Source organism: Aotus nancymaae, unplaced genomic scaffold (assembly GCF_030222135.1).
Source record: "Aotus nancymaae isolate 86718 unplaced genomic scaffold, 86718_ANA_hifiasm-v0.15.2.pri h1tg000003l, whole genome shotgun sequence".
Classification (NCBI taxonomy): Eukaryota; Metazoa; Chordata; class Mammalia; order Primates; family Aotidae; genus Aotus; species Aotus nancymaae.
Window position 1 is genome coordinate 56015403 of NW_026988414.1, and position 26760 is coordinate 56042162.

At 37.2% G+C, this 26760-nt stretch overlaps 1 protein-coding gene across 13 annotated transcripts in view; it reads right to left on the reverse strand.

Moving 5' to 3' along the window:
- Positions 1-26760, reverse strand: part of CCDC171 (coiled-coil domain containing 171) — a 408737-nt gene that overhangs the window by 288178 nt on the left and 93799 nt on the right. For all 13 annotated transcript variants that reach the window (XR_010344271.1, XR_001107639.2, XM_064381348.1 and 10 more), the window contains one exon: positions 21296-21398. Coding sequence is in view for 11 of the 13 variants with exons in the window: in XM_064381348.1 (XP_064237418.1) it covers positions 21296-21398 (103 nt within the window). In the remaining 2 variants the exon portion in view is untranslated. The remainder of the gene's footprint in view (positions 1-21295; positions 21399-26760) is intronic.

Genomic DNA, 26760 nt, shown 5'->3' on the forward strand with positions numbered 1-26760 from the left:
CTATGTTTGCTCAAGGCCCTAGGGCTATACAATCAGCAGGTGGTAAAGCCAGCCAGGCTTGTGTCCTCCTTTTCAAGATGGCACGTTCCCCCAGGTCCTAGAAGGATCCAGAGGTGCTGTCCAGAAGCCAGGGCCTGGAGTTGGAAACCTTAGGAATCTTCCTGATACTCTATTCTACTGAGGCTAAACTGGCACAAGACAAAGTCCTTTCCACTCTGCCCTCCCCTTTCCATAAGCAGAGGAGTCTTTCCCCTGGCCACCATTGTCACAAGCCCACCAGGAGGACTTCCAGACTACTGCTGATGCTCACTTAAGGTCTAAGAGCTCGTCAGTCAGCTTGTGGTGAATGCTGCCAGGTTTGGGAATCAACCTTCAGGGCAGCAGACTCCCCTTTGGCCAAGGGCAGGTCCAGAAATGCCATCGAAGAGCCAAGGCCTGGAATCAGGGACCCCAAGAACCCACTTAGTGCTCTACCACTCTGTGGCCAAGCTGTTAACTAAGCTGCACGACAAAGTCCCATTTATTCCTCTGTCTGCTGTTCTCAAGCAGAAAGAATCTCTTGCTATAGCCACTATAGCTGTGAATGTGCTAGGTCACACTTCAAACCAGCAGATCTCAGAGTCTCACCAAAGGTCCACAGTGTATACTACATGGGTATTGCTGCTGATTAATTCAGGCCCCAGGGGCTCTTTAGTCAATAGGTGATAAATCCTGCCAGGACTGGGTTCTTCACTTCAAGGCAGTGGGTTCCCTTCTGGCCAGGGTGTCTGGAAATGTCATCTGGGAGCTAAGGCCTGGAATGAGTGTCTCAGGACTCTTGCTTGTGCTCTATCCTTCTGTGACCGAGCTGATATCCAAGTTGCAAGAAAAAGTTCTCTTTACTCTCCCCTCACCTCTCAAGTAGAAAGAAGGGGTATATTTCAGAACTATGAGCTGTGCTGCCTGAAGTTGGAGGTGGGGTACTGCAAGCATTCCCTTTGCTGCCCCTGCTGGTGTCTCACTAGGTCACATGCCCTCTAAGTCCACTGGCTCCAAGCCCAGCACAGCACTAGGATTTGCCTAGGAGTTGCAGTCATTGTGGCCAAGATTGTCTTTCAAGCTTATTTAGGACCCAAGAGCACTTTAGCCCACAGTGGCAAGGCTTGCCAGAGCTCAAATTGCTTGGATAGACAATTTCCCTCTGGCTAGGGCTAGTCTAAATGCTCCCTCTACGAGCACTGGCTTATTCTCAGTATTGCTTTCCACTGTGACAGGGCAGTACTGAGCTTCAATGAAAAGTCCCACAATCACTGTGCTTTCCCTCCCCTAAACGCACAGATTATCCCCACCACACAGCTGCTGCTAGGGCATGGAAGAGGGGTGGTGTCAGCAATTCAAGACTCTCTTTCAACCCTCTTCCATGCCTCTTTCAGTGATAGGAAGTTTAAAACAGGTACTGTGACTGCTCATCTGATTTTTGGTTCTTATGAAGGTGGTTTTTTGCCTAGATAGCTGTTAAATTTCGTGTTCCTGTGGGGGTGAAGATCACTGGAGGTTTCTATTCAGCCATCTTGCTCAGTCTCCAGCTGATATGCGTTGAACACGTCCTTCAAAGTTCATGTGTTGGAAACTTAATCCCCTCTGCAGTGTTGAGAAGTAGAATCTTTAAGAGGTTACTGGGTCGTGAGGAGTCTACCCTCACGAATGAATTAATGTCATCACAGGAATGGGTTTATTATCTTAAGAGTAGTTTTGCTATAAAAGTGAGCTCTCCCCAACTCTTGCTCTCTCTTACCCTTTCATCTTCTACCATGGGATGATGTAGCATGAGGGCCCCCACCAGATATGGCCCCCCCAACTTTAGATTTCCCAGCCTCCAGAACAGTAAGAAATAAATCTCCTTGCTTTATTAATTACCCAGTCTCAGGTATTCTGTCACAGCAGCACAGGAGGAACTAAGACAATGTCCCACCCAAATTTATTATAAAAAGAAATACTTACTGATCCCTTAATGACAAAATGCTTACAAATAAAAATAAAGGGTCACCCTAAACCAAGGACCTTATTGGCTAATTTGATTTTGTCTAATAATATTCTAATCACTGCAGTATGGCCCTAAAAACAACGAACTATAAAAGCTATCCTATCAAAGAAAGGTTTAAAAACTCACAAATAAAAGAATAGTGAAAAAGATTTGAACAGTGATCATAATTAGTTTTTCAAAAGTCAAATTCCAAATGAAGAACAGAATATGTCAGGAATACTTTATACTTGCATAACATCAACTCAAAATCTTCTGAGGTTCCCCCTCCCTCTGCCTATACTAGTTTATCTCTATATGTAGGTGCCAGACTATACTTTTACATCACCACTCCTTGTTTCGATCTCTCCCTCTTACTTGTAAGTAGGTTTCAGCTCTGGCTGTACTTTAGCAAATCTTTTCTTGGATTAGTAGCCCACAGGAGGAGGTGGAGTAGAAAAAGTTTCCAAGTCCTCTATTTACACATTTCCTTTTTGACAATCTCAAAATCTAAATAATTTTTCATAACTCATATAAATCATTGCTTTTCAAGCTGGCATCATTATCTCAGTCATCTATAGTTCTACAGAAAAAACAGTAACTTTTCATGAATGGAGTCTATTTTCTCCACCTTCTTAACCATCTTGTTACCTACTTCAGTTTTCTACAAGATCCCATGAAGGGAGAATTAATAAGAAATAATGGAGGGAGAATACAGACAAAAGACAGAGCTTTTTTATACAGCTATCAATATAGCATATGAGTAGTCACATTCATGTTTCAAAATGAACTCTGTTGTTTGGTGTTGATTTTTTATCTTTTAGTAGAAAACAGAGAATAATGTTCAAATGAGTTTTGTGTTTACCTGATAAAACCCAAATACTTAATATATAATGTATTGATAACTAAGAAAACTTCATTTTCATTTTAAAAGCACTAAATACAAACATTTTATTGACAGTAAGACTTTTTTCAAACTCAGACTACAACAAGATTGTCGTAATCACTGAGTTCATAAATAAACATCTTTTTGGGTTTTTTGTGTTTTTTGTTTTGTTTTGTTTTTGAGACAAGTCTCACTCTGTCGCCCGGGCTGGAGTGCAGTAGTGTGATCTTGGCTCACTGCAACCTCTACCTCCTGGGTTCAAGCAAGCCTCAGCCTCCCGAGTAGCTGGGACTACAGGTGTGTGCCACCACGTGGACCCAGCTAATGTTTTGTATTTTTAGTACAGACAGGGTTTCACCGTGTTAGCCAAGATGGTCTCAATCTTCTGACCTTGTGATCCACCCACCTTGGCCTCCCAAAGTACTGGGATTATAGGCATGAGCCACCATGCCTGGCCAAATAAATTCATTATCTTGCAAACATTAGTGCCATTCTGGAGTGTTTAGGGAAAACAGTTCATAACTTTTCTAATATATGGAAAGTATTTACTATGTAAGTCCTTCTCACTCTCTAACTATGTTTTTTTGGGAGAATTCAGAAAACACTTCCTTTACCAAGGCTTGAGAAACATATTAGTAATGAAAGTCCCGGCCTCCTTGATGAACTCTGTGTAGTTTGATAAGCTCCAAGTGGCTAGAAGACAAAGAATAACAGCAAACACTGGTACCATCAAAATGGGTTCCCTGAATTCAGCAGGAGTGATTGGATCTTGGGTAACAGAGACCAAATAGTAGCAATTAACTCCCAGAGACAAAGTGGATATGTTTAACACATTGGGTAGTGGAGTCAAAGCAATAAACAAAATGGTTTGACCTACCGAGATCAATGGCATTGGCTAACTGATCATGGTGTTCCTAGAACCAAAATAAATGAGCAGCATTGTTAAGTCTTACTTGATTTGTCTAAGTAGAAAAGTCCTAGGTCTGATTACTAGAAGTAGGACTAAAGTAAACAAAAAAGGAAGAATTAGTCCTTAAATGCTTCTCAGACTTGAGCTAATTCACAGACCTAGGGACCTTTAAATAAAGGGGATGGGTCTCTGTTAGCAATCCTGACATACTGCCAAAAAAATTATACTGTAAATCTTTCTCCTTACCATCCTCAAAGAAGGTAACCATCTAACAGGGTAACTGTGTACTGGGGGAGAGGAATTAACTACACTTATCAGGGATAACTGGACACTGGATCTGAACTGACATTAATTCAGAGAGACCTAAAATGTGCTATTGTGGTTTCAATAGTCAGGGCAGGAGCTTACAGAGGTCAAGCAGTTAACTGAGTTTTAGCTGAGGTCTCTCTCGAGTGGGTCCAGTAGGTACCTGAACTTACCCCACAGTTATTCCCCCAATTTGGAACACATAGTTAGAAAAGGCAAATGCAGCAATTGGCACAAAGTCCACATTGGTTACCTGACCTATGAGTGAGAAAATATTACAGAGGAAAACCAAGTGGAAAAAGCCAAGAGGAAATCACTGGAACTTTTACCCATCAAAATACAAATCAAAAGTAATGCCACACTCCTGGAAAGACTGTAGAGATTAGTGCCTTTTAAAGGATTGAAAGATAAAGGCATGGTGATTCCTACCACATCAGCATTCAACTCACCTAACGGGGCAGCTGCGGAATACAGATGGATCTTACAGAATGACAGTGAACTAATCAGTATTACTCCAACTGCTGCTGCAGTTAAATATGCAGTTTCTGAAGCATATTTACACATTTTCTGGCAATTGGAATGAAGCTATTCATTCTACCCCTTTAGTAAAGACCACCTAAACCAGCTTTTTTTTTATCTGGCAGGATCAGCAATGTACCTTTGTTGCTGCCCTACCACAGAGCTATATCAACTCTGGCTCTGTATCACAATCTAGTATGTAGAAATCTTTATCAACTCTCCATTACAGAAGATATCACATGCTTCACTTCATTCTCTACTAAATTGATGGTATCATTCTGAATGGACCTGATAGTAAGGAGTGACGGTGCCATGGATGCCATGTTAACCTCTGTGACCTGCACGGACACTCCAGATGAATTCCTGGAAAATCTAAAGTAACTAAAAGATAATGAAAAGAGGAAGAAATGATCAACCCCTGTGGAGCCTACAATTTAAGACATTCTCTGTTGTTTCTTATTCCAGCCTCAGTTGACAAGGCCATTGGAGTTTGTAATCAACCTTGGCCAACCTCCTGACTCCACACCCTACAACCCCCTCCCAGTTTGGCCAACCTCATGACTCCACACCCTACGACCCCCTCCCAGCTTGCAAAAAAAAACGCCCTAAAGTTACTTCTGTAACTTTCCACTGTTTACCCCAAACCTATAAAACCAAATCCTATCCCACCGCCCTCCACTGATGCCCTTTTCAGTCCCAGCCCACCCACACCCAGGTGAATACACAGCCATGTTGCTCACACAAAGCCTGCTGGAAGCAGCGGGGGGGGGTCTCTTCATTCAGCGCACGTGTTTTAACACTGATGAATAGAAAGTAGCAACTATTCAAATTCAAGATGTATATGGCATTTCACAGGTCCTTATAAGTGAATCATAGTGTAAACTTTTAGGAGTTAGAAGCAAAACAAGTCATCCTCTACAGATAAATATTCTCCTTTTGAAAATTGGCTTTGGACTTGCTACTGGTCCTCAGCAGATACTGAATACATGGCCAACAATTCACCATGTGACTAGAGGTTGCCCATCTTAAAATGGTTACTGTGTGATCTACCAATCCATAAATTTTGGCATACACAAGAGCACTCTATCATCAAGTGAAAGTGGCATATAAGTCCTGAAAGCACAAGTAAGTTGTATCAGCAAGTAGTCCAGATTCCCATGGGCCCTATTCCTGTTACATTGTTCCCTCTCTCTTAACCTACACCTTTGGATGCATGGAGAGTTCTCTATGACCAGCTGACAAATAGAAAAAAAAATAGGCTTGGTTTATAGATGGTGCTGTATGATATGCTGACATGATTCAAAAATAGGCAGCTGCAGCAGCACTACAGTCCCACTCAAGGGTGGCTGTGAAGAACAGTGATAAAAAGAATCCTCCAAGTGAGCAGAACTTCAAGTAGTGGATGTAACTATCATTCTTCTGAGAATGAGAGATGACCAAAGGTACAGATATACATCAATTCATGTGTGGTGTCTAACTGTCTGGCTGAATGGTTAGGGACCTGGAAAGAATGTGAATAGAAAATTGGTAACAAGGTTGTCTGGGGAAGAATATGTGGACAGACTTCTTCAAATGGGCACTGTGCCCAGATCAACTTCAGTAGACAAGGATCTTAATAATCAGGAGGGCAAGATGAAGTACTCTATGGATATCAACCAATGTCTTTTCCTAGCCATCTTTGTCTTTACAAAATTGAACAAAAGTCATAGCAGCAAAGACAAAGGTAATAGGCTCCACAGTATGAACTTCCATTCACCAAGGCTGATAGGGTTACAACTCCTATTCAGTGCCAAATTCACCAACAGCAAAGACAAACACTGAGAGCATGATATGACACCACCATTCTCTGGGCAGAATCAGATAGCAACTTGGTGCCAGGTTGATTACACTGAGTAATTTCCACCATGGAATGGGCAATGCTTTATTCTTACTAAGACAGACCTTACTCTGAATACAGATTTTCCTTCTCTCACCATAATGTTTCTGACAAAACCACCATGTATATACAAAATACTTTAATTCACCATCATGTAATCCAAATGGCATTGCTTCTGATCAGAGAATGCATTTCATAACAAATGAAGTGTGGAAATGAAATTGTTTCCATAGGACTCACTGGTCTTGCTATGTTTCTCATCACAAAAACACAAATATTGTATAATTCCACTTAACATAAGGTATCTAAAGTGGTCAAATTCATAGAAAAGTAAGTAGAAAAGAGGTTACTAGGAACAAGGAGGAAAAAGAAAAGGGGATGTGATGGTGAATTTTGTAGCAACCTGACTGGGTCAATGGGTGTCCAAATATGTGGTTAAACATTATTTCTGGGTATGTCTGTGAGGGATATTAACATCTGAATTGGCATATTGCCCTCCCTAACTTGAGTGGGCTTCATCCAATCTGTTGAAGGTCTGAATAGAATAAAAGCCTGAGTAAGAAAGAATGCTTCCTCTCTGCCTTGCTGTCTTTGAGCTGCAATATCAATCTTCTCTTGCTTTTAGGCTCAGACTCCAACCAGAACTTACATCATCAGCTCTCCTAGTTCTCAGGACTTCAAACTCAGGCTAGAATCACACCATCTGCTCTCCTGGATAATAGCACAGACCCTCCTAGAATACAGGTGTGGATCCCCTCACCAGGGATGGACCCATATCCAGATGGGATGCTTGCTGACAGCAAAGCAATAGGGTATGGGTAGTAAAGGAAGTTAGAAATACCAGTTACGATCATGTGACCAGATAGAAAAAGAAGGACTAAGTACAGAATACAGGCAGCCTCAAATTACAATCATTCAACTTAAGATTTCTCAACTTTACAGCAGTGCAAAAGCAACACACATTCAATATGTTCCTTGACTTACAATGGGTTTATCTGACCTCACTTTCCCAGCTCCTCTCACAATTGCATAAGGTCTAATTCTTACAATAAATTCCTTATTCAGTAATACTATAGTGGTTCTGACTGCCTAATCAAACTCTAGCTTTACATGTTCCTATCTTATAATGCATACTTGATCTTCAGAGTTACTTCCTATATTTAAAATTCCTAACATTCTATGACTAAAATGGAAAAAAAAAACTATAATTTCTCCTAGAAAGAAACAATAAGAACAAGCCTAGTAAAGGCAAAATGTAATTAAACCTATCATAACAAGTATGATAGTGTTAAATGAGATATGAATTGAGAAATAAAAACTAAAAATTAAAATTGATATGTCAAAGACTTATAGAACCCCCAAAAAGTATACAAGATGAAGAATTTAAAGTGAATTTTTTAAAATATACAGTTTTAAAGAAAATCAGAGGCCAAGCTTTAATCAAGCCTCCAATTCTGTACTGTCTAATCTGTGGACAGTAAAATTTATTTAACAATGATTATTCATATTCATATTTAAATTAGTTAAGTTAAATTTTCAATTCCTTAGTCATAATAGTCATATTTCAAGCACTTAATAGCCACATGTGGCCAGAGTCTATTACATTAGACACAACAGATATAGAGCATTTCCATTACTACAGATTCCATTACCAATGTAGAGGAAATCTACAAAACAAAGAAACATGTTAAACTACGCAATGGAGATGCAATCAGAAAAATGCAGCCTGTGAAACCCATAGAACAAATGAAACAGTTTTTTAACTAATAAATTTAAAAGAAAAACGGCAAACAAAAAGAGACAGAAAGCCAGGTGTGGTGGCTCACGCCTGTAATCTCAGCACTTTGGGAGGCCAAGACAGGTAGATCACTTGAGATCAGGAGTTCAAGACCAGTCTGGTCAACATGGCAAAACCTAGTCTCTACTAAAAATACAAAAATTAGCTGTACATGTTGGCACCTGCCTGTAGTCTCAGGTTCTCAGGAGGCTGAGGCAAGAGAATCGCTTGAACCTGGGAGGCGGAGGTTGCAGTGAACCAAGATTGTACCACTGTACTACAGCCTGGATGACAGTTAGACTCCATCTCAAAAAAAAAAAAAAAAAAGAGAGAGAGACAGAAGAGGAGAAGAAACTACAGATTTTTTAATGTCAGCCAATCGTAATGTCTAGACATTCTTTGCATACTAATTTAAACAAACTGATATTATATGAGATATACAAGAAAAGTTGAAATTTATAATACTAAGAAATGTTTAACTTTTACATATGATAATGTTCATGTATTTATATTTTAAAAGAGACCTCATTTTTTAGAGAGTCAAACATTTATGAATGAAATTAAACAATAGCTGGGATATGCTTCAATATAATACAGCAGAGGGGAAACAGGTGAAATAAGATTGGTTCTTAAGTTGATAAATGTTGATCTGAGTGGTGTGGGCAAGAGATTTCCTTATACTATTCTGCCTCCTTTTTTATACATTTGAATTTTTTATAAAAAAATTTAAAAAGATGCAATTAATTACTGGATGAATTTGAAGATCATAGGAGGATCTTATATTTTCTAAAGAAAACTTTATTGAGGTTTCTCTTGGGAGGGAAAAAAAACACATTATACATATTTCTGCTCTATAGGTAACACTTTTTTTCTTTATTCTTATAGTTTTAAAAATTTCAAAAATATATTTAAATGCAGGTGTTATTTGATTATTTTTCCCTGTAAAGCAGTGATCTCATCTGGCATGCTACAGTCATTTTTATCTCAAATAAGTGTTTTTGAATTATGTCTTAAATTACTACATTTGTTTCATTTACTCTAGTTTTTGCCTTAGAAAGATGTACAATCTTTTCATTAGTACTCCATATTATCATTTTTTCCCTTTGTTTTTCTTTACTTGATTTATGTTTTAATTATTTGTTTTTTTCTCTGCATTTTAGCTGTGTTCTTTTTTCTGCATTTTGTGTTCCAAATCACCAATCTATAATGTTAATTGTAGACTGTAGACTTTCTACAACGTCAATTCTGTCATAGTTAGTCACAAATTTTTAATCCACCACCCTAATTTTAGTTTCCTTAGACTCCTTCTTTACGTCATTCTTTTACCTGTTAATCTCATTTGGGCTTTCTTGGAGTAGGGGGAGAATTAACCTTTCTCTATTTCAGCCTATTCTTTCCTTATTAATCCCATTTGTTAAAGGTCATTTCTTTTTGTAGCCTAGTGTGGATCCCAAATAGCTTCTAAATTTTATTCTGATTTCCATGGTGAATCATTTTACCAGTCTGTCCTAAATCTATCAGGTATTGCTCCTTTCCCCTTGTTTTGTGGTGCTTAGTTTTTCACAAGTTCTATTTAGTTTTCTTTTTCTTAATTTTCAAATTAAAAAAAAGAGTAAAACCCTAACCATATTTAGAAAGTTTGAAAAAAGACTATATATATAAATTCTCCCAAGTTCTACTCTGAATCAATTACATACTGATCAAACTCCCTCTAACATCAGTATCTGAAGCTACACGAATGTACACAGTTCCTACATTTTTCAGCAAGCAGCAATCCCTGAACTTTAGTAGTATCATCTCCCAACCTATTCCCTGGACTTCTGGCACATACAATTAGACAGATTATAGGGAAAATTTTATCTCTAGTATGAACTGCTACCAATGTTCTTTTTGTCTTGATCCCTAGAGACAATACAGAGGAGACTTCTTAGAACTTTACCTCCAATCCCTGGGTCATTTCTGGCTGGCTGTATTCTGGGAGTTACAAGGAGATGGTATGGGAGTTGAAAGAAAGATGGGGGAAATACTCTGATTGCCTCAGAAAGCAGCAACTATACAGTAGAAAGATAGCTTCCCAATTTTATAGTTGAAATTGGGAACTATTTCAATTATAAAATTGAAATATTTGAAAGAGGGAGGATACTGTGGTAAGAGAACAAAATGTCTATCTACCATCATAGAATAGGTCAAAAGGAAGCTGATTGCACTTTCATTCCAGTTCTATTGACTATGTATCACATATACTCTTCCCAAGGGAAGGTGAATGTTTATTTAATTTCCAGTATTATTGTGTATTTTCAACTTTTCTGTGCATTCATTTGTATGAAAGTTTGGAGCTATTTTATAGGAGGCTACCAGGCAGCTGACACTTTAAACTTGATAGTTTTACAAATCATAAATAACAACGTAGGCATGAAGCAATGCTTAATAATCAGTATCTTTAGGGTGCAGTGGCTCACGCCTGTAATCCCAGCACTTTGGGAGGCGGAGATGGGTGAATCACCTGAGGTCAGGAGTTCAAGACCAGCCTGCCTGATGTGGCGAAACCCCGTCTCTACTAAAAATACAAAAATTAGCCTGGTGTAGTCTGACGCCTGTAATCCCAGTTACTTGGGAGGTGGAGGCTGGAGAATTGCTTAAATCCAGGAGATGGAGGTTGCAGTGAGCCAAGATCACCCTACTGTACTTCAGCCTGGGCAACAGAGCAAGACTCCATCTCAAAACACACTAATAATAATCAGTATTTTTAAACTACCAGAATATTTTCTTCATATAATACTATACTTGCTACAAACAATTTAAAACTTAAAGGGAATAAGGCTAACAAGATGAAACACAATAAATTGTTTTAGTTTGGTCATTTAAAATTCACATCTCCAGAAAAAGTAGGAAAGAGAGGGAGAATAATAGTATGTTTTTAATCTAGGAAAGCCTATGAAGTTGAGATGTAACTGTAAAGTAAAGAAGAGCAAAAGTGGATAAATGAAAAAATGGCAGAAAATCCAAAGAGAAGAGGAGAAGAAGAAGACTACAAAAGATGGTTGGAAATGAGTAGCAATTAGCACAATGTTAAATGGCATAGTCTCACTTTATTCCAGCTATCAGCTGTCTTTAATATAATCTGAATAGATGAAACAAAATAAAAATGAGTTTCTATTATTATCAAATTGTAACCAAAGTAGATATGACTGAAACAAAATATTCTGACATTTACAAGCATTCTTTGCATTAAGAAAAGTCAAAAACTGTACGTTGGCATATATTAATGATGTCATTATAAAATGTTGAATCCTCAGTAAAGCTACTCCGTTGGATTTCATAAACTGAAACTATGAGTATAATGAAGTGGGGCAAGTTTGGTTTGTAAACCTCAGTGAATTAGGAGATAAGGGAAGCAAGAGAGAAGAAATCTGCAAATAACAACAAAGGAAACCTGTGTGGTGCTCCTATAGCCATCCTCAGCTTCTCTGCCACCCATGAGACTCTAGTTAAAAAGATACCAGCTATAAGGTTCACAAGAACAATTAAAAATTATCAAGAGGACACTAGGTGTAGGCAATATTCCTTTATGAAAGAAGTAAAGGAGGAGAGAGGGGAGGAAAAGTCCAATTTGTTGCCTTGAGTTTCCTAAGAGTACTCCCTGAGACTGCCCAATTCCCAGGTGACACATACGTGCCTAAAGGAATCAAATCCTACTGCTTTTATTTCCTGGGATCCTTCAGCCTCTCCAGGTAGAAAGGAAAAGAACACATTTAGGGTGTTACAAATGATTTCCTCAAGGAAAGCTGAAGAAGGTTGGAGTCTCAGTGAACATGAAAGTCAACCACCCTAAAATAAAAATTCAAGACTGAGCCACAAGAAAGACTTTCTTTCATGAATCCTAGAAGAAAAAGTTACATTCTTAATGTTTGTTGACACCTTCAGGCATAGATGAAACTGTATTAGAAGAAATACTCACAGCGAAAATACTACGTGGGACTGGGCACAATGGCTTACACCTGTAATCCCAGCACTTCGGGAGGCTGGGGTGGGAGGATAGCTTAAACTCAGGAGTTTGAGACCAGCCTGAGCAACATGGTGAAACCTCATCTCCACAAAAAAATACAAAATTTAGCCAAGCATGGTGGCATGTGCTGTAGTCCCAGCTACTTGGGAGCTGAGGTGGGAAGATCACTTGAGCCCAGAAGGTTACGACTGCAGTGAGCCATGACTATACCACTGCACTCCAGCCCGACCAACAGAGTAAGACCCTGCCTAAAAAGAAAGAAGAAAGAAAGAAAAAGAAAGAAAGAAAGAAAGAAAGAAAGAAAGAAAGAAAGAAAGAAAGAAAGAAAGAAAGAAAGAAAGAAAGAAAGCAGACAAGACAACACAAACTACTACATGGGTTCAAAGTAGAAAAGGATTTCCCCACACACATCCTACTGTAAGAATTTCTACCTGAAAAGAAATGAGATAGGAGCAACTGTAGTGCTTCAATTTTAGTTGGCAGTAGAAAGCATAAATAGGAAATAAATGTCCCTAATGGTAGAGGCAATCAAAGTGACATTTGTATGATCCACGAAAGATTATATATCTGTTCCACTGGAGTTCAATCTTCCTGATGACTCCTTATGGAAGCTACCCAAAGAGCTGCTATAATTTAGAAAAAGATTCCATCATCACCTTTATAAGCTCAAAACTTAAAATGTAAAATAGACCTTCAACCTGATATTAATTCATTCATATTTTTATTCATATTCAACAAGTGCTTTTAGAGTGGCTGTTTTGTGCCAAGTATTATTCTAGCTACTTAAAATACACTAATGATTAAAGGAGACAAAGATTCTCATCCTCATGGAACTGAAATATAATAATAAATGTTCCATATAGTATGATAGAAATGTTTAACTGCAATAGGTGCTATGGAAGAAAAAAGTAGAGCATGCAAGGGGGAGATGTAGTGAGCCCAAATAACACAGGAATGGGCAATGAGCAAGCTTCATGGAGAAGGTGAGATCTGAGCATGGGCCTAAGGACGATAAGAAAGACAGCTATGCAGATGCACTAGCTAAAAAGCTTTCCAGGTAGAAGGAATGGTCAATACAAAGGCATCTAAGGCAAGAGTATGCTTGGCGTATTCAAGAAACAGCAGAAGACTAGAGTGTCCCAAACACAGGGAAGGAGGGGATAGTAGTGAGAGGTGAGGCAATGAAAAACAAGCAAGCCATTGATACCTATATGGCTTCTAAGTAAAGCACAGGATCCTACAAGGTTTAGAGCAAAGGAATGACACACTGTAATTTAGGTTTTTTGTTGTTGTTTCCATCCAGCTTTACAGAAGTATAATTACCACAAAAGATTATATACATTCAAGGTGCAAAACATGATGATTTGATATCCACATATACTGTGAAATAATTACCACAACCAAGTTAATTAACACATCCATCACCACACTTAGTTTTCTGTGTGTATTGTAAGGATACTTAAGATCTATTCTAGCAATTTTTAAGTAAACAGCATTAATTTAGTATTTTTAACTATAGTCACCATGTTGTACATTAGATCTCCAGGACTTACTCTATATCTGAAAATTTGTAACTTAAGCTCATAAATGGCCCTTCTGGTAGCTGTTGAGAAAACAGACTGAAGGGGAACAAAGGTGGAAGCAGAGTCACAAGAAGGCCAAGGTTAGAGGCATTAGGAAACAAGGTGTAAACTGTTACACTGATCACAGGTGAGGAGATCAAGTTAAATCCCCTCAGTAAATAACTTCTGGAATGTCTTGGACTCACTGAAATTTGGCTTATCTGCTACCTGAATATAAGCTGGTAGGACACTTGCATCAGAAAGTTTCTTAATGTAGAAAACTACAAAATCTGAAGGAAACAGGGAATTCAAACCTGAGAATTACTGCCAGCTCTAAACTAAGATTAATTCAAGAAAATAGTTTTCATTCATTTCATTTTGAAAAGCAAGCCCAAAAACAATTTTGCTACTATCCCTATAAATTTCTACCATGGATTACTTGTCCTGAAATAGAGGTTAGATACAGAGTATGTATTAAACTGAAAGATATGTCAAGACAACAAAAGGAGGTAAAGTACCATTGCCTTCTTGCCATAGCTACAAAAGAGAAGATTTCTGGAAAACTCTTCCCAAGATAACAGAATTAATTATTTATTTACTCATTTGTTAATGATGGGATCTCGCTACGTTGCCCAGTCTGGACTTGAACTCCTAGGCTCAAGTAATCCTTCTTCCTCAGCCTCAGGAGTATCTGGGACCATATGTGCACACCTAGCACTTGGCTATTGAATTAATTTTGTTACAAATTCTAAGAATGTGCTACTAACACACACATACACAAATGTCACTATTTAAAGTAGACGTTTCCCTCGAAGCTATTCTAGCATACCTTGCATACCTTGTTTTATTGCACTTCATTCTACTCAACTTCACAGGTATTACAATTTTTACAAATTGCAGGTTTGTGGCAACCTGCCTTGAGCAAGTCTATTGGTACCATTTTTCCCAACACCATGTGCTTGCTTTGTGGCTCCATGTCATATTTTGGTAATTCTTGCAGTATTTCCAACTTTTTCATTACTATTATATATATTATGGTGATTGATGATCAGTGATCTTTGATGTTATTATTGTAATTGTTTTGGGACACCACAAACTATGCCCATAGAAGATGGTAAATTTAACTGATAAATGTCATATGCTCTAGTATGAAGTTTTCTCAAAAAACTAAAAATAGAACTAGCATATGATCCAGCAATCCCGTTGCTGAGTATGTATCCAAAAGCAATGAAGTCAGTATCTCAAAGAGATATCTTCAATCCCATGTTATTTGCAGTCCTAGTCACAAGAGCCAAAATACAGAATTCACCTAAGTGTCCATCAATGGATAAATTGATTTTTTAAGTGGTATATATTTTTAAGACACACTGAAATGTTATTCACCCATAAAAAAAGAATCCTGTCATTTGCGACAACATGGATGAAACTGGAGAACATTATGTTAAATGAAATAAGCCAGGCACAGAAAGACAAATACTGCATGTTCTCATTCATATGTGAAAGCTAAAAAAAAAAAAAAATTGATGTCATAGAGGTAGAGAGAAGAATGATGGTTACTACAGGCTGGTGATGGGATGGTAATGAAGAGAAGTATATTAATGGGTATAAACAAAGATTCACCTTTCTAGAAGGTTTCTAGTTCACATTTGTGCTACTCAAGTGAACATGTGAATGACAAGAAAGACAATCAGCCTTATTACTGCCATGGAGAATGTTGTAATGGTCTGCCCAGATCAAACTAGCCACAACATTCCCTTAAGCCAAAGTCTACTTAAAAGCAAGGCCCTAACTCTCTAATTTGATGAAGGCTGAGAGAGGTGAGGAAACTGCAGAAGAAAAGGTGAAAGCTAGGAGAGATTGGTTTATGAAGTTCAAGGAAAGATGACTTCTGCATAACATAAAAGTGTAATGTCAAACAGTAAGTGTTGATGCAGAAGCTGCAGCAAGTTATCCACAAGATCTAGCTAAAATCACCAATGCAGGTAGCTACACTAAACAACAGGTTTTCAGTGTAGACAAAACAGCCTTTTGTTGGAAAATGTCACCTCAGACTTTCATAGCTAGAGAGGAGAAGTCACTGCCTGGTTTTAAGGCTTCAAAGGACAGGCTGGACTCTTGTTAGGAGCCAATGTAGCTGGTGAGTTTAAGTTGAAGCCAGTGCTTATTTGCTATTCAAAAAAATCCTAGAGCCATTAAGAATTATGCTATATCACTCTGCCTATGCATTTATAAAGCATTTCTAGAGCACAGGCAGAGTAGATATAGCATAATTCTTAAGGGTCCTAGGATTATTTGAATAGTAAATGAGCATTGGCTTGAACTTAAACTCACCAGCTATATTACCAGCTACTAGGGCACAGGTAGAATAGATACAGCATAATTCTTAAGGGCCATGAGATTTTCAAATGGTAAATGAGCATTGGCTTCAACTTGGATGACAAGTTGAAACAGCTCATATGGATGACAGACAGCTCATCTCTTTATAGAATGTTTAACTGAATATTTTAAGCCCACTGTTGAGACCTACTACTCAAAAAAGATTCCTTTCAAAATATTATTGTTCACTGAGAATGTACTTGGTCACCCAAGAGCTCTGAAATGTATAAGGAGATTAATGTTGTTTTCATGCCTGCTAACACAACATCCATTCTGTAGTCCATGGATCAAGAAGTAATTTTTACTTTCAAGTCTTATTATTTAAGCAATACATTTCATAAGGCTATAGCTTCCATAGATAGTGATTCCTCTGATGGATTTGGGCAGATTATACTGAAAACTTCTGAAAAGAATTCACCATTTCAGGTGCCATTAGAAACATCTGTGATTCATGGGAGTAGGTCAAAATGTCAACATTAACAGGAATTTAGAAGAAGTTGATTCCAATCCTCGTGGATGACTTTGAGGAGTTCATTACAAAATGACAACAAAGGATTTAGGATATTACATAAACGGCATCAAAAGGCATGGCATGGTACAGAGAAATCTTTCAGGAAAGGAAGAGTCAACAGATGCAGCAAACTTCATCACTGTCATCTTAAGAAATTATATTCATATGTAGAAGAATGAAAGTAGACCCCTATCTCTTGCTGTATTAAAAAATCAACTAAAGATGGATTAAAGACTCAAACATAAGACTTGAAACTATAAAACTAATAGAAAAAAACATATAGGAAATCCTTCAGGACACTGATCTAGGCAAAGATTTTATGGCTAAAACCGCAAAAGCACAGGTAACAAAAACAAATATAAACCAAGGGACTATATTAAACTATATAGCTTCTGCCCAACAAAGGAAACAATCAACAGAGTGAAGAGAAAACCTGTAGAATGGGAGAAAATATTTACAAACTATTCATCAAACAGGGACTAACATGCAGAATATACAAGGAACTCAAACAACTCAACAGCAAAAAAAACACCCAAGTGATCCCAATAAAAAGTAGTCAAAGGACATAAGTAGACATTTCTCAAAAGAAGACATACAAATGGCCAATAAGTATATTTTTAAATGCTCAACACCACAAATCGGGGAAATGCAAATCAAAAGCACAATGTGATATCATCTCACCACAGTTAGAATGGCCAGTAGCAAAAAGACAAAAGAAAAAAACAACAAATGATGGAGAGGATATAGAGAAAAGAGAACTCTTACACACTGTTGATGGAATGTAAATTTGTACAGCTATTATGAAAAATACTGTGGAGATTTCTCAAAAAAACTAAAAATAAGCCAGGCATGGTGGCATGCATCTGTAGTCCCAGCTACTCAGGAGGATGAAGTGGGAAGATTGCTTGAGACCAAGAGTTCAGACTAGCCTGGGCAACATCCCAAGACTCTATCTCCTTAAAAAAAAAAAAAAAAAACTAAAAGAAAACTAAAAATAAAGCTACTATATGATTCAGCAATCCCACTACTGATACTTATCCAAAGCAAAGAAAATCAGTATATGAAAGGGATACCTGCATCGTCATATGTATTAGAGTACTATTCACAATAACCAAGATACAGAATCAACCTAAGTATCCAATACTGGACAAATGGATAAAGAAAATATGGTATAAACCAGATGCTACCCTTCCTAAAGTCCTAGCTACTTGGGAGGCTGAGGCAGGAGGACTGTTTGAGCCCAGGAGTTCAAGGCTATCCTGAGCAACACAGCAATATACAGTCTCTAAAAAAAAAAAAGAAAGAGTATGTGATGTGTGTGTATATATATGCATATACATGCACATACACACACATGATAGAATACTATCTACTCATAAAAAAGAATAAAATCCTGTCACTTGTAGCAACATAAATAAAACTGGAGGTCATTATGTTAAATTAAATAAGCCAGGCACTGAAAGACAAATATCCTATGTTCTTACTCACATGTGAGAGCTAAAAAAGTGGATCTCACAGAGTTAGAGAGTAGAATGGTGATTACTACTGGCGGTGTGGGCGGTGGTATTGAAGAGAGGTAGATTAATGGGTATAAACATACGGTTAGATAGAATGAATAAGTTCTAGAGTTCAATAGCACAGTAGGGTGACTACAGTTAACAACAATGTATTTTATATTTCAAAATAGCCAGAAGATTTGAAATGTTCCCAATAGAAAGAAATGATAAATGTTCAAGGTGAGTGCTATCTTAAATACCCTGATTTGATGATTACACATATTTTATGAACATATCAAAATATTACATGCATCCCATAAATCTGTATATAAACATGTAAAATTACTATGTACTCATTTTTTAGGTAACAAAAAGAAATTGCCACAGTTACCCCAACCTTCAGCCACCACCACCCTAATCAGTCAGTAGCCATCAACATCAAGCCAAGTCTCTCCACCAGCAAAAAGATTATGACTTGCTGAAGGCTCAGATGATTATTAGCACTTTTTGCCAATAATGTATTTTTTAATTAAGGTATGTGCATTTTTTTAGAAATAATCCTACCACAACTTAATGGACTACAGTATAGTATATACATAACATTTATACACACTGGGAAGCCAAAAAATTTGTGACTCACTTCCTTGCTTATGTAACAAAAGCCCAATCTGAGCAGAAAGGGAGTCCATTATAAAGACACAGAGCGTTTTAATGCAAGCCAAGAGTAGGAATGAAACCAGGTCCCAAGCAGATATGTAAATCAATCAGTATGTAAATTAAATAAGAGGTCATCAGCAAGAGAATTTAACAAAGAGACTATAGAAATGTGTACAGGTTAACAAACCCAAAAAGGTATGATGAGGTACCAAGAGCAAGCAAGAGTGGAAACAGAATATTATGCCTCAGCTTAAAAGGTCAAGTGGAGAGAATGTCACCATAGTCCAACAAGAGCCACAGTCATGAAAAGAGGGTCCTCCTGACAGGCACTGTGGCTGTTGAAAGATGAAGCCACTGCCAAAAATGCAATGGAGCAGAGGAAATAAATACCTTGACTGCTTTCTTCTCTCACCCCCTTAATCTCCTGTGGGTGCACCTACTGTCCAAACCCAATCAGAAGCCAGAAGGCAAAGTAACCCAGATCCACAGAAGTCAGCCTCCCAAGGCACACAGAAAAACAGAGAGCAGAGGAGAATGGATCAGTGAGGGGAGAAAGGTGTAAAAGAGAGAAAATCCAGCACAAGATGTAAACGGCACCACTGTCACAATCCAAAAATCACTAATTCATTGCAGTCCTTTCTGGGAACACATTCCCTGTAATATACAAAGTATGCATCTGTACAAAAAATTAGGAAGATAAAAAGGATGGTTACTAAAGATAAGACAATAAAAAATTTTAATAGAAAACTCTGTAGGCTTAGTAATAACTTATAAGTTGCTTTGTTACCAACTATTTTACTTGAAAACTCAAAGGAGACATGATCACATTATTCTTAGCTTTTGTAATTCAACTCTGAAGAAATATTTAAAATAATATTGAGGAATATGATATACTGTGACAATATTTAATAATTTGTAAAGGTCCTAATACCATCAAACAGCACTGATATATCTCAATAATAAAAACATACCAGTGTAAAGGAAAATTTTCTCCTCCAAAGCTGTAACAAATATAATTGAAACTGGAAACCTGTATGTATTTTTGTGACACTTTTATATCCTTTGATTTGTCCATGATAACAAATTATGAACACTAATGCTTTTGGGAAAGTTTAAATAAAAACAAAGATAGTTACACATTAATTTCATAAAAGCTAAAAACACAGAGACTTAAAACATAGACAATAGCAAAGCACACTACATTTCTAACAGCTTATCAACTGAGAAATCTACAGATCCACAAGGTAAAATATGAGCCTTGATGAGGTCCTTCCAAGTTTTCAAGGACAACAAACTTCCTGAACTTAAGAGCTCTCAAAAGAACTTATTTGCCAAATTGCTGTTAGATTCTTTTAAATAGAAAATTTTTTTTTAATCCTGCAGCTCAATTTTTAAGAGTGAGAAATTTAATTTTATGTGTCTTTTGAAGAACAGAACTGTGTGTTAGAAGACCACCAAATAATTCAAAGCTGACATGGATTTCAGTAGTTGAATCAGAACAATGCCGGGAGAGAGAGCCTTGTTTTGGCTATTTTTGTTTGTTTACTCGCTTGCTTGTTTTTGGCAGGAGGCGTCAATCATGAATTCTGTTTTAATCATATTCCATTAGAGATACATAAGACACTCTGCACAAGCACAATGCCTGTCAAATAACGGTTCGCAAATAGATATATTTGAATGAACAAATGACAAAAGAAAACTGAGGTAGAAAAGTAAAAGTATTTATGTCAAAGCTACTATAACACACATAATAACATATACACAAAACACTAAGAAAGTGGAAATAGTGAACAGAATTCATTAGCCAACCATTGCTTTTGCTAGTTCTCAAAATATGTCTACCTAATTAATATATAATTCTATAGTTCTTTATCATATGAAGTGGGCTAAAACTACAACTAAAATATTTTACCTAAGCATTCTTATCTGGACAGTATATGTATATGATAGTATGAAATGAAAACCAGCTTAGAAACCAGCTTGGAAAGTATAGAACATGCACTATGCTACAGCCTGTGTCCTACATAACCTTTTAAATGCATGACCTTTAAGTTGCTGAAGGTTGCCTCAGAATTTGGCTCAGTTTGATAGAAACATCTGTTCCCCTTGCAGGTATACTGTAAGGACTTTTTTCTCAGTTGGATTCAGAACACAGCAAGTGAGCCCTTGTCTGTCCAATCACACAGACCCCAACACTTGTAAATCAAGTTCTGGGAGGACAACAGCAGGTCCACATTCCGTCACCCTTTCTCAGCCAGCTAGGCCAACTGACTGCTGTGAGAACTGCTCTTATCATGTCATCAAATCAAAACATGTTGAGATGAGGGACTATAAGAGGCATCTGCAGAATTCCCAAAATGTAGTGACTTTGGAACATTGACAGATGCATCTGTCATTTTATACCTTCAACTAACCTGATGTCCACTGGCCCGACACAGTAAAGCTGTCCAAGATCGATTCCAATTCTTTCACATTATTTTCACATGTCTCTACTAGGAAGGCCTGGTGCTTCTTAGCCTTTTAATTATGAAAAAAATTACACATAATAAGGTCACGTATTAAAAGAGCTGCAGGTTTTTAGTGTGAACATATATAACACAATTAAGTGTAAACAAGATAATGATTCCATTCAAATCTATTATTAATAAACCATCTTTCTTTCTTAATCATACCTTTTACTTGGCTTAATGTAACACTACAAGGTATTATTAACAATTTACTGAGGACTTAGTGCCTGGCACTGTTCTAAGTATTTTATATATAATAATTCACTTTATCCTTACAACCCTATGATGGAAAGGCTATTCTTACCCAATTTTACAGATAAGAAAACTGAGACAGAGGAATTATGGAACACTTAAAAAATCATGACTGCAGTCATATGGCAAGTCGCCAAATGGCAGTCAAAAGTGAAGACAGTTAAGACCAATTTGAAGTTACTGCAGCAGTCAAGTGACAGTAGCTTGGTCTAGGGTATTAACAGTGAAAGGGGAAAGAGGGGTAGAGAATGGAAGCACTGGACAGAGACTTAGAAGGCAGAATAACCACACTTTAGTAAAAATGCAGTAGATTAGACCACATTGATTGGAATGGATTGAACTGGATTGGATTGGATGAGGAAAAGGGAAGTACTCAGATAAAGAAGAGTTGAGACTGATCCCAAGGTTTTAAGTTAGATGAACTGGATGGATTTCAGTAGTTGAATCAAAACAATGACGGAAAAGAGGGCCTTGTTTTGGCTATTTTTGTTTGTTTACTCTCTTGCTTGTTTTTGGCAGGAGATATCAATCATGAATTCTGTTTTAATCATATTTCATTAGATATATGTAAGACACTGCACCAGCACAATGCCTGTCACAAATAAATATATCTGAATAAACAAATGACAGATAAAGTACAAAAATATGGGAGGTGGCTGAATATAATTAGTATACATCTTAGAAGTAGGGTCAACTATAGGTTTTGGAATCATCTATAGATACTGTCTGAAACTTGCCTTAAAGTGTTTGATTGGAAATGAAAAGAGCCTAGGACAAGTCTTAAGGAACTCCAGCAATTTAATAACTAGAAAAGAAGTCAGCAAAGAAAACTAAAAAAAGAAGAAAAACAGAAGGGGAATAATGTCATGAAAACAAAGATAAGGGAACATTTCAAGAAGTTCAAGAAGACAGTCAATCATGCCCAATACGACAGAATAGTGAAGCAAAATGGAGACTAAAAAGTTTTTTGGAAGTCATTGGTGACCTGGGTGAAATGTTTCACTGTGTTATAATAATTATAACATAGACTGGAATAGGTTAAAGAAGGAGTAAGCCTGAATTATTTTCTTGAGTGAGAGATGTGTAAATAGAAACAGGAAGTTTAGACAACTCTTTCTTGGTAAGAAGGAAGGTGAGATAAAGGGTAGTAGTTGGAAAGCAGGGAAAGGTCAAAGAGTTTTGTTTTTGTTTAATATATGAGAAACTTAAGCACATTTAAAAGTTGATGTAAAGGGTATGTTTATAGATACAGAAAAAATGGAAGAATAGATATTATATGACAAACTGCCACCTATAAAATATGTAAAATTAATCACTCTTTGGTTAGATGTCAGCTCAATTATCACTTTCTCAGAAAAACTGTCCTTTACCTCCCTGACTATATCAATTCTCTATCACATTCATCCCAGCACTTATCACAATTATGATTCACTTTTATTTGAGTTGGTCTTTCATAACTGTGTCCATCTCATAGAATTTAAGGTCCATGAAGGGAGTAAATGTCTCTTTTTTTTGTCCTCACCAGTGTATCCCCAGTGTTTCCTCTAGGCAATACCTAGTTTCTAAAATAATCGTTAAGTAGTTAAATTAATTATAGCACATTATCAACAGAAAAATCTGTTAGGATTCATCCACACAGACTTTAAATAGGATGATGCTCTTCATTAATGAAAAGATATCTAAGTTATCTTGTTCAGCTAAAAACAAAAAGAGAAGTGGATGACAATATGCTTAATATGCCTAATATGCTGCTGTGTGTGTGAAATGTTTGTGTGTGTGTGCGCGCGCCATGTGTGTATGTGTACCTATTTGTAAATGCAGAGAATCTCTACACAAAATCTTTTTTTTTTTTGAAGTGGAGTTTCACTTTTGTTACCCAGGCTGGAGTGCAATGGCACGATCTCGGCTCACCGCAACCTCCGCCTCCTGAGTTCAAGAAATTCTCCTACCTCAGCCTCCAGAGTAGCTGGGACTACAGGCGCACTCCACCATGCCCAGCTAATTTTTGTATTTTTAGTAGAGACGGGATTTCACCTTGTTGACCAGGATGGTCTCGATCTCTTGACCTCGTGATCCACACACTCTTTTTTTTTTTTAAAGACTGAGTCTCGCTCTGTCTCCCAGGCAGGAGTGCAGTGGTGTAATCTCGGTTCACTTCAACCTCCACCTCCCAAGTTCAAGCGATTCTCCTGCCTCAGCCTCCTGAGTAGCTGGGACTACAGGTGCCCGCCACCATGCCTGGCTAATTTTTGTATTTTTAGTAGAGAAGGGGTTTTACCATGTTGGCCAGGCTGGTCTTGAACTCCTGATCTCAAGTGACCCACCTGCCTAAGCCTCCCAGAGTGCTGGGATTATTGGCATGAGCCACCGTGCCCAGCCCAGAATCATTTTTGAAAGTAGTAATTATGGTTGTTTCTGAGAAAAGAATCTGGGTGGTTAAGAAAGAGATTTCCTTTTTCACTCTATAACCTTTTTGTATCTTTGAAATGTTGTATCATGTGCACCTATTACCTATTCATCAAAAAGTTAGATTTTTTAAAAAGTAAATAAGCCAACAAACAAAAAAATCACTTGTCTTTTTTTTTTTTTTTTAAGAGACAGAGTCTTGCTCTGTTGCCCAGGCTGTAGTGCAGTGGTGCAATCTCGGCTCACTGCAACCTCCACCTCCTGGGTTCAAGCAGTTCTCGTGCCTCAGCCTCCTGAATAACTGGGCCTACAGGCATGTGCCACCATATCCAGCTAATTTTTGTGTTTTTAGTAGAGACAAGTTTCCACCATATTGGCCAGGCTGGTCTCAAACTCCTGGCCTCAAGTGATCTACCCACCTTGGCCTCCCAAAGTGCTGAGATTACAGGCGTAAGCCACTACACCCAGCCAAAAAATCACTTTTTCATGGAAGATATACATGCAGCTTGTTACTATGTTATAAAATACTCTAGAATTCCAGATGGAGACTTCTGGAAATTAGCAAAGCACAGACTCACAGATCAATGTAAGGTTGGGTGCAAAGGCTCACCTTTGCAATCCCAGCAGTTAGGGAGGATGAGGCAAGAGGATCAGCCCCAGGAGTTCAAGGTAAGCCTGGGCAACATAGTGACATCCCATCTCTATGAACATGAAAAATCAGCCAGTCATGGTGGCACATGCCTGTAGGTCCCAGTCACTCAAGAGGTTGAGATGGGAAGATTGCTTGAGCCCAGGAAGTCAAAGCTGCAGTGAGCATGATGGTGCCACTGCACTCTAGCCTGGGTGACAGAGCAAGATCTTGTCTCAAAAATGAAATAAGATAAATACAATAAAACATAAATAAATAAGTTTAAATAAAATACATTGTTGCTAATGGGAATCAAAGTGTATCTTTAAAAACATAGTATTTATAAACATAGTATTTATAAATAAAACCTATTTATAGGTACTTTTAATTATTAAATATTTAAATATTCTATTAAATCCTCTGAGTTTATATATTATGTTCTGAGTAAAAAAACAAAAAACAAAAAAAAAAAAGCAGAGAAAAAAGGTAAGTCAATTCCCACCGGTAAGTTTTATTCACAATATGTTTTATAATTATACAAAATATCTATATATAATTTTTTAATTCAAATAGGATCATGATATACATACTATTGTATTACTTTCTTTTCCATTCAGAATATGCTTCATATCTCTCCACATCACTTTTTCAGTTGTATAGTACTCCATTAGTCAGATGTACCACAAATTAACTTAACCAGTACCCCCCTACTGTTAATATTTTTTAGGTTTTTGGCAGTTTTTTCACTATTAGTGGTGATACTCCAATATAAAATCTTATATATGTTCTTTTTATATTTTGCATGCACATTAAGTGTATCTACTCAATAAATTCCTATAAATAGATTTGATGAGGAAAAGGGAAACATATTGTTTTCAGACAATTGTTAACAAATTACTCTCTAATCAGTTATACCAGTGTATACTACCATGAACAGTATGAGTATCTATTTCCCAATATCTATCCAATAGGCATTATCAACTTATTTAATGTGCATTTATTTCATTTTAATTAAGGTTAAGCATCCTTTCATGTTTACTAGCCATCTATATTTTTTTGTGTGCATTGCTTGTTCATATCATGTGCCCATTTTTATATTACATCATTCATTTCTTCCTTAGTGATTTGTAAAGGTGCTCCATAAATTATAAAAACTTTTCGTTACATGTTGCAAATCATTTTTTCTCATTTCTATTTGCCATCTGACTATGATAGACTCTTAAAAGAAAATGATATTTTTCAAGTGATCAAATCCATATTTTGCTTTAGACTTCCGGGTTTTATGTCCTATTTTCCTTTTACTCCAAGATGACAAAACAATTCCATTTTTCTTCCAGTGCTTTTTCATTTTCCTCTTTTATGGCTGTTTGATCATTCTAAACTTTGGTTAGTATAAGCAATGCAGCAGGGATTTAGTTATATTATTTCTCATTATAATATAACAAGTTGTCTAAAAACTATTTGTGAGATAATCTATCTCTAAACATTGATTTAGCATAACAACATCATACACTAAATTCTCATACTTACTGTTAGCCATTTTTGAACTCCCACTCTGTTGCATTGCTTTCTCCATTATTTTGTCAATACCAAACTCTTAATTATGGTAACTTTATATTCTTTTTAAACTTGACTGAGGTATAATTGACATAACATGGAATTCACCCAATTAAAGTGTTTAATTCAATGTTTTTAGTATTTTCACGGGGTTGTGCAACCATAACCACAATCTAAATTTAGAACACTGTTGTTCCTACTAAAAGACATGCCACATCCACTAGCTGTCACTCTCCATTCTCCCACCACTGCCCCCCAAGGCCTAAATAATCACCATTCTCATTTCCTTTTCGTTTTTGTTGTTTTGAAATGGAGTTTCCCTCTGTTGCCCAGGCTGGAGTCAATTCATTCTTTAGTGTTTGGATGTGGATATCCAGTTCCCTCAGCATCATTTGTTGAAAAATACTATTCTTTCCCCCACTGAATTGACTTGACACCCGTTTTGAAAATCAACTAAACATAATCATGAGAGATTGCCTTCTGGATTCTCAATTCTGGTCCATTGATATATACATAACTCATTATACTA